At 36.7% G+C, this 8,666-nt stretch overlaps 1 protein-coding gene across 3 annotated transcripts; it reads right to left on the bottom strand.

Moving 5' to 3' along the window:
- Positions 1–1,720: 1,720 nt before the first annotated feature.
- On the bottom strand, positions 1,721–4,630 carry LOC117472449 (interleukin-8-like). 3 transcript variants are annotated; one of them, XM_034117624.1, is made up of 4 exons: positions 4,480–4,630; positions 3,964–4,081; positions 3,077–3,157; positions 1,721–2,784 (listed from the first exon to the last, which is right to left on the bottom strand). In XM_034117624.1, the coding sequence occupies exons 1-4, from the start codon at positions 4,544–4,546 to the stop codon at positions 2,739–2,741; spliced, it is 312 nt and encodes a 103-aa protein (XP_033973515.1). In that variant the 5' UTR covers positions 4,547–4,630; the 3' UTR covers positions 1,721–2,738. The 3 variants fall into 3 exon arrangements, with proteins under 3 accessions (XP_033973515.1, XP_033973516.1, XP_033973514.1); XM_034117625.1 differs by having other exon boundaries at positions 1,721–2,777; XM_034117623.1 differs by having other exon boundaries at positions 1,721–2,325.
- Positions 4,631–8,666: the final 4,036 nt, after the last annotated feature.

Genomic DNA, 8,666 nt, shown 5'->3' with positions numbered 1-8,666 from the left:
TATATATCTTTTAATGAAAGTACAACTTAAAAAAAGAAAAAGGGTGATCTTTACATTACATATATAAAACTGAAAAATAAGAATGGCTACCAGAGATGGAAGAAGAGCTCTTTAACTTTTGCTTAAAGGGCACCTATCATGCAAAAATATTGTATACATAAATATGTGTCCCCGGTGTGTAAGGAGACTCACAAAGTATCAGAAAACAACCCTCTCTCTTTTCCTCCTTACCCATATCTCTAAAAACGGAGGTACAACGGAGCTGTTCCAGATTTGCTGAGAACTTGACGTCATTACTAAAATGTGGGCTGGCTTTACATTGAACTCCTGTCAACGTCCCCCCGCACGTCCCAACCTATCGTCCCCATATACAGTCGCTAGCTGAAACCGTAGCTGTGTGTCAGTGTATTCAGCAGGATGTCTATGAGAGGGACTAAGAGTCAAGTTGTTATATATATATATATAATACATATAATGGCACTATTCTAACAGTAAACACTGAATAAAGAACATGTCAAGCTATGTGCTGTATCAGAAACAATGCATCAAGTGTTTTGGAAGTAATAAGGTCTTTGTTTACATTAGCAAGCATCGCTAACACTCAGAGCTAACGCTGTACTGGAGAGAACATGTGTCAAGAAGACGGATGTAAAAGGTACTGTCCTTGTGGTAAACCCGCAAGAGAAAAAGCGTTTGAGCTCCATACCGTTTCAGAAATAATGCTTGATGTGGTTTGGAACATAATATGGCGTTTAATCACGGCAGCGTTAAGCTGAGTTTCTGCCGGTAGACACTCTTCTCTACAGAAAGCACACCGCTTGCATGCGCTCCAAAGGGGCGTGGCCAGCAGCAGCCTGGTTACATTTGAAGCTACGGACCCAGAATCAGCACTTTTGTAACAGGGCTGAAATAGAGGGGTATGAGGCATGGCTACAATGGGTGATCTATTTGGTATGTGGAGCAAAACACTTCAGAGACATGTTTTGTATAGATATGGCCCTATAATATATTGTTAAAATATAGCATAATTGGTGAGCTTTAAATTATTGTGTCATAATTATTGTTGCATTATTGTGTTGCACTTTGTAAAGGTGGGGTTTATTTAATTTACGTTATTTACTGCTGGGTAGCTAAACTTATAATAATATATCATAATTAGCTCGTAACAACAACTGAAGAATAAATGTATTGGAGTAAAAAGGTAGCATAATGTGAAAATACTCAATTGGTGCAGTACATGAGTAAATTAACTTAGTTACCTTCCATCATTGGTGAGTATTAGAACTTTAATCATGTTGCTGTGAAGACCTTCTCACTTAATTTGGGGATTTTTTATGCTTACATATAGATTGAAATCCTCTCAGTCGTAACATTTTTAAAATTATGTTGCGTTTTGCTGAATTGACATACTAGAGGACAACTTTTAACAAAGTTATAAAGTGCTTTGCAAGGGGAAAAAAACACTAAATCCCCGGCAAATGAAAATGAAAACGAACAATGAGACTTTTGGGGGGGATTATTAATAAAGTGAGTGGCCCCAAAAAAAAGCAATTCAGTATAATGTTTTTCTAAACACACTTTTTTACATGAATGAATGGAGCACTTCTACAAAGGCTGCAGCTGTGTTTAACATGTGAGCTGTTACACCTCAGATCATACAAAACCCCAACAGCAGTATCAACCCTCCACACAGCCCGACAACAAGAAAAGGCAAACAACATGGCCTTTTTCTCTTCTTTTATTCTTTATAAGAAGACAAGTAATGATAACACAACACTAAAATGACAGGTTACAGTACCAGCCCAGCATCATTGTGTATTCACATTTACAGGAAAGCATTCTTTGCATTCTATTGATTTTGTAATAAAACCATCACAGAATTACTTCACAGTACAGAGTTATGGTTTAAAAAAAAGAAATAGCAACATTTATATATTTTAGAATCTGAGTATCCATACAGCAATAATGAAATCCACATTAAAATGTATATAACATGGGAGTAAAGCAGCCCCGTTAAAGTGAAGTACTATCAACTGTCAGTACTTCAGGCATCTGAGAAATAAGTAAGACAGATTGTTTATTGACATTTTCCGAAAAAGGCAACACAAGAAAGGCAAAAGAAGAATTTTTAATGAAAGTGTTGAATCATTTGAATCATTAGGTAGTTTTTAAAGCTGGACATATCTCAGCCCTCCCATCTTAATTCACAGCTTGATACATTTAATTGAAGCCATTGTTATGTCACATGTTGCCACAGATTGTGATCAGAAGTTGTTTGTGGAAGCGTTGGGTGACACAGTGGTTGAGCTGGAGTTCCCATCTTGACTGTAATTAAAACAAGACAAGCTAAATAACTCAATACAATTATTCAGAAGGCAATTAAACCCAGTGGCTAAATGTTGTATTGTGATCAGGGTGGACATGATACCAGAGTGGGGAAATATACAGCGTTATATGATGCAAGTTAAGTTTTTATTACCATTATCCTATTAAATGGGGCCCTATTTTGTTTATTTTCAGGTTTATTTTTGTATCGAAATATCAGTTTAGACACTTTGCCATGGCATGGGGCCGAGAAAATAATGGCTTCATTTGTTTGTATTTGTTTTCAGGGACAGAGGGAGACAATAGACACATTCCCATGTCAATAAAGACAGAAAAAAGGTAACAATGCCTCTCAACAAACATTTGTCCATTTCTCTGTTGACATGTAAAGCTAAACGAGGATTAGAAAGCTGTCAGTGAGCTGAAGAATCATTCAGGGAGTTGAAGATCTTCTGTTTCCAAAAAAACAACATTTGTAGATTTTTGTATAGAATGTATTATACATTTAAGGAAGAAAAACAAAAGAAAACACATCTCCATAAACATTACCAAACACTGTAAACTAACACTTTACTGTAGCATAATTGTTTGTCTATTAAATGTCAGAAACTTGTCTAATGGATTTCTACCAATGTGGAGTCCAAAATTCAGAGATATCAGTTTACAATGGAAAAAAGTACTATTGTGTTTAAACTGTAGATATTGTAATTGTTGTTTTTGCAATCATTAATTAAAATAAGCCTATCATTACCTTTGCAGATTGCTGATCAGTACGTTGACCCAGTTCGCCGCTGGGTTCACACAAACTTTAGAGCCGTTCCTTCTGGTGACTCTGCGGAGAGGAGGAGTTGGACTTTTATTATTGACAGGAGAGAAAATTAAAGTTTACTAGTTGGTATTTGGATGCTGCTCCCGTTCGGTGAAGCAGAATGCAGATGCAGAAGTCTCAGTTAAACAAAAGTGGTAAATGCAGTACCTTTCCTGAAGTGGTACGGTGCTGTAGATGTTTATTTTGAAGTTGCACGCTTTAGTTTTTTCCATTCTGTGTAACTTTGTACTTCTCTAGTACTTTCACTTTTATAAGTACGTATTAGTCAAGTTAACAGTGATACAATCTGTTATGTGTTAAAGTACATTCCTGACTCTGGAAACACTCGATTGACACAAACACATACTGTAAGTTCAGTTACTTTGAAGTACTCAAATACTGTTCTTTAAGCAATAGCAGAACATTTTGGTAAATATGTTGTTTTGATTTCCCCCCAAGAGACGATATGTTAGAGGCCATGTAGCATAAAAACTGAAAGCATCCTGACTCTCTCCAAAGGTTGTATTTTGTATGTTGCAATACAAATACTTAAAGGACTGGATATGCTTGTATAACTTGCTTTTAGTAGATACAATTGAGACTTATTGTAATTGAGAGTGTTTACATTGTTATTACTGCCTCTTAAAAAACAGCTTACACGATTTTTCCAACACTGCTGTTTGGCTTCTCTAACAGTATTTGTGTGATGTAAAGAAAAATTGAACTCTGGACTCTTTTTTTCATAATCAATCATAAATATAAAATATATTTGCTCCTGTTTTACCATAAATTAGGTTCCGCCGTTTTTGAAATTAATCTTGACTACTCACATGATTTCAGTCCGTCGGCAGAGTCCTGAAATGGGAATCACCTCGATTCTCTTGATGACTCGGACAGGCATGGGAGAAGAGATGGTCCGGATGCACATACAGCGCACCCTCGGAAAAGCTGGGAGATGGAACACAAGTTTTACCCCTGAAAAATCTCTGAACATCTGAATGAAATGTGAATACTGCTTCATTTGTGTGTCAATAGAGACACTTTTTTAATATTTTGGTTTTACTGTTGAAAGAAAAATGATGTTAAGGGTCAATGTCATTCTCAACCTTGGAAATCATCAAAATGAAATTGGTGTTATAGCATGATAGTCTTAAATCAGAGCAACATAAAGTTCTTAAAAATGTACAGCTTCAATATAGGTAAACTATCGTTAGATGCAGATGGCAGCTTAGTGTTTGGCTAAATTAGGATGCACAAATTACAAAAAAAAATAAAGTAAGAGGAAGCATTCCAACATACTGGATTACACAGTTAAGAACACTTAAAAATAAAAATAAATGTGTTACCTTGCAGAGAGGCGATGCAGCAGCAGAGCGTCAGAGCGGACAGCAGGAGCGCGGCTTTCGTCATCATCTTGGCGGTTGTTTGATCTTTCAGCACCGATGAGGATGTGAGAGTGGTGTGAGAGTGCTCTGTGGGTCAATGTGCTGGAGTCTGGCTTTATACAGTAGCAAACAAGGAAGCATGCCACACCTTTCCTGTCTTGACACATACAAATGTAAAAATGGTGACATCTTCATTTTTTAGGGGGGTTTCTGCTAAATGAGTTTGGAATTTCCTTCTGAGGGTCTTTATTTTTACTGATCTATCAAGCAAACTAAATCCACATTGACACCATGGAATAATTGTATTGTATTGACTTTGGTAACAATAAATGCAATTACCATTGGATGTTTACGTAAACATAGACATACAGTATACTGTAAGCGTCAGAAATGATGTTTGATTATAAATGTATTAAGCAGTAAAACCTTTTTTATTGATATTTATTTATTCTTGTTTATAATTTGCATTGCATTTGATATTGAGGTCATCCAAAAGTATCGGAAAGCAATCAGGTTACATTACTTTTATATGTTGATACTTAGATTACAGTAGGTCACTCGTTTTTTTTTTTTTAATGTTACTACGGATTACATTTTTAAAGTAACCCTCCCAACCATGACTTAAGTGATATAATACCCCATATAAACAAACATGCAATTTAGTCACAAGAGGATGCATCGCATCGGTTTATGGGTCTGCTTAATTTAAGTGTTCTACTCAAATATGATTTACAACAGTTACCTACAGAGGTGACACGTGAATATGATATGAATTGATTCTGAATTTTACTTTCAGATGTTCATTTAAAAAGATACATAAGCAGTCAGGCTGCATTCAAAAATATATATTTTCATTTGGACAATTTGGGCCAAAGCAGACTGATAGAATGTGTTTATGCACCAGTTTGTGATAACTCGGAATCAGGAACAGAGAATACTTGCTACTTGATACTGGATAGTACCAAGAACCAACTCAAACAGAGCTGTACTTCTGTATTTTACCACAGACTGATAACCACATTCCTTTTTCTGGTAAGTAAATAATCAAAGTGGACTTTTATCACAAAATTAGACTGTAGTTCCCGTTTATGAAAATAAGATGTATATTCTAATATCAAATTTGAACTAAAGAATGCTATTCCTGGAGAAATTGCTAGTGGGAATGCTTTATGCTGAAAAGCTGACGCTAAACTGCTATGCTGAAATGTAATGTGTAAGAAGAAAGTGAAGAATTTAGATTGAAATGATACATGAACACTGGGGGCTTGAATGTGTGATGAGAGAAGAAAAGAAAGTAAAAAGGCTTGGAAAAGCAGCAGAATATTTGAACTGCAAACTTTTTAACTAACTTGATGGCGAATGATCTGTCGCCATGCCAACGGCATTTGATGACATCCCATAATACGCTTAGATGCGTTGATGGCTGCATCGTTACCAAACCTGTGAAGTTTTGAGCCGTTTGGAGCATTTTCACTGAAGTTATGAGAAAACCGTGTTTCATGGTGAGCATTGTGTTGCCATGGCAACGGCAATTGAAGAAATCTCAAAACTGTCCCGTAGATGTCTTCACAGCTGGACTGTTAGCACACATGTGAAGTTTGAGCACTTTTTGAACATTTTCATAGGAGTTATAGCGACATCATCTTTTATGGCGAGGGATGCGTTTCCATGGAAACAGCATATGATAACACCCCATAATTGACGTAAAGCTGTTGAGGGCTGGACCGTTAACCATTATCTGAAGTCTGGTGCTGTTTTGACCCTTTTCATAGGTGTTACGACAACATCGTGTTTTATGGCATCGTGTCCATGGAAACGGCATATGGTGAGATGTCAGATTTGACGTAGAGCTGTTGAGGCATGGAGAGGTGATATACAGGTGAAGATTGTGGGACGACCGGACCGTGTCCATTGGAGCTACAGCGACATCGTGTTTTATGGCGAGGGATGCGTTGCCATGGCAACAGCCTATGGTGAGATCTCAGATTTGGCGTAAAGCTGTTGAGGCATGGACCGGTGATATACAAGCGAAGTTTGGGGGACGATCGGGCCGTGTCCATTGGAGTTACAGCGACATCGGGTTTTATGGCGAGGGATGCGTTTCCATGGAAACGGCATATGAAGACACGCCATAATTGACGTAGAGCTGTTGAGGGCAGTACCATTAACCATTATCTGAAGTCTGCTGCTGTTTTATGGCGAGGGATGCGTTGCCATAGTAACACCACATTACGTAACATCAGATTTGATGTAGAGCTGTGTTAACCATTATCTGAAATCTGCTGCTCTGAGCATTTCAGTTGGAGTTATGACATCATCGTGTTCCATGACACAGGTGTTTATATTTGAGCTAACGACGTGTCCAGAGATCAGAGGTTTCCATGGTGATATGCAGAGATCAGTGAACATTTTCATTGTTCTGAATGAGAGATAAACCTCTTACTTGTGAACGTTTTGTTGAAGAACCGTAACAGATATCGGTGAAATTTCAAAGCGTGAAGCATGTCAAGGAACTTGAGCATCTGAAGTGTACTTTTTGTGTACTTTCGGGTTAATAATGTGGCCTTTTTGGCAGATTAACTAAAGGATGGGGAAAGATGAGGCTGAATTTACAATGGAGTTTAATGGAGACATGTTGAAAGTTTTTGTCACTTCATGCCCTCAAGAGACATTTTGTTGAATTATTTTGCTTAATTTTTTTCAAGCTACGAGATGTTTTCCTTCGTTTGTCATGAAAAATTATGTCTCAGGAATGTAGGGTTTGGGAATTATGGCAGGTTTAAAACAAAATATGAAGGCAAAATGAAATCTGTCCTCCACTCTGTGACATCACGCACTCTAAAATCTGAAGAAGGCCTCTTTACCAAGGTCTGAACAATGTTTAATATCTCTAAAAGTATGAATCAGATTTGAAAGTTGTGTTACACGAATAATGTCAGAAAGATGTGTAACATTTTAAAGTTGGAATGAGGTTTCTGAGTGAAAGTATGAAGGAACAGTTAGCAGTTGAAGTCGCATGAAGAGTTTTCAAGTCTGAAGAGTTTCTCCATTGACTTCCATGTTAAAAATGTGATGAATTATGGGATATATCTCTGGAATTATGAAAGTTATGAATGAGAAAAATAATAGCCATCGATTCCCGACCGAGCTGAACGTTTTGATGTTTGAACGGAGTTTCTGCGATGTGGAATGTGGGAACAGAAGAGGCGCGAAATAACCCAGCGGAATAATAAAGAATTTCGTGCGTCGAAGAACAAGTACAGTAGTAGTTGGAATGCTGTATCCCACTAAATAAGCTCAGTCATGTACTGTAAATACAGAAATCTGCAGGAATCAAGTTGGGGACTCCCAAACTATCACGAGAGGGTTACAACTGGGTCTAAAAAAAAGAGAAAGAGAAATAAAAGTTTCATCTTCATTAGTTTAAGACTGAATTTTACATCCATATGCATATTAAACACATATATTTCCAGTTTATTCAAGTTAATCAGTTTTACAAATCAATATGACAAGAGGTTTGGAAGTCAGTGTTTTAAATGTCAGAAGAATAGCTCAGAAAATTTAAAAAAGGTAAGTACATGCTACAGGAAAACACTTTGTGCATATACCAAACATGAATACGATGAAACCTAAAACATGACATGGTATTATGTAGCATCAGTTGTGCCTGGTTACCACCAAGAGTGGCTCAAACAGGCCAGTTGCTGAACAAGGACATTTAAAAAACTGTGAGTTTGTGTTTTTTTGTGAGGTGGGTTTTATTAATAATATAAATTAAATTCACTCTTGTTTTCTGCTTTAAATTATTTGTGCCCTAAAACAACTTTAACCAACCTTTTAACTTTTTTCACTCAGAAACCTCATTCCAACTTTAAAATGTTACACATCTTTCTGACATTATTACAAAACTTTTAAATCAGATTTATACTTTTTGAAACATAAAAAATAGTCAGATTTGAACATTAGTGTGTATTGCACAGCACGTTAACGGTCAGAATTAGTGATGTCAGAGTTGGAGGTGAGCTTAAAATTTGCCTTAAAACATTTGTTTAAACCTGCCATAAATCCCAAACTCTACACTCCTGGGACATAATTTGTCGATTTAAATTGTAGGAAAACCTCTCTTAGGTTTAAAGTAAAAACAATTA

The sequence above is a fragment of the Trematomus bernacchii genome, unplaced genomic scaffold (genome assembly GCF_902827165.1).
Source record: "Trematomus bernacchii unplaced genomic scaffold, fTreBer1.1, whole genome shotgun sequence".
In the NCBI taxonomy this organism is placed as follows: Eukaryota; Metazoa; Chordata; class Actinopteri; order Perciformes; family Nototheniidae; genus Trematomus; species Trematomus bernacchii.
Note: the sequence above shows the minus strand (reverse complement) of the source record. Positions and strands in the feature narration are given on the sequence as shown.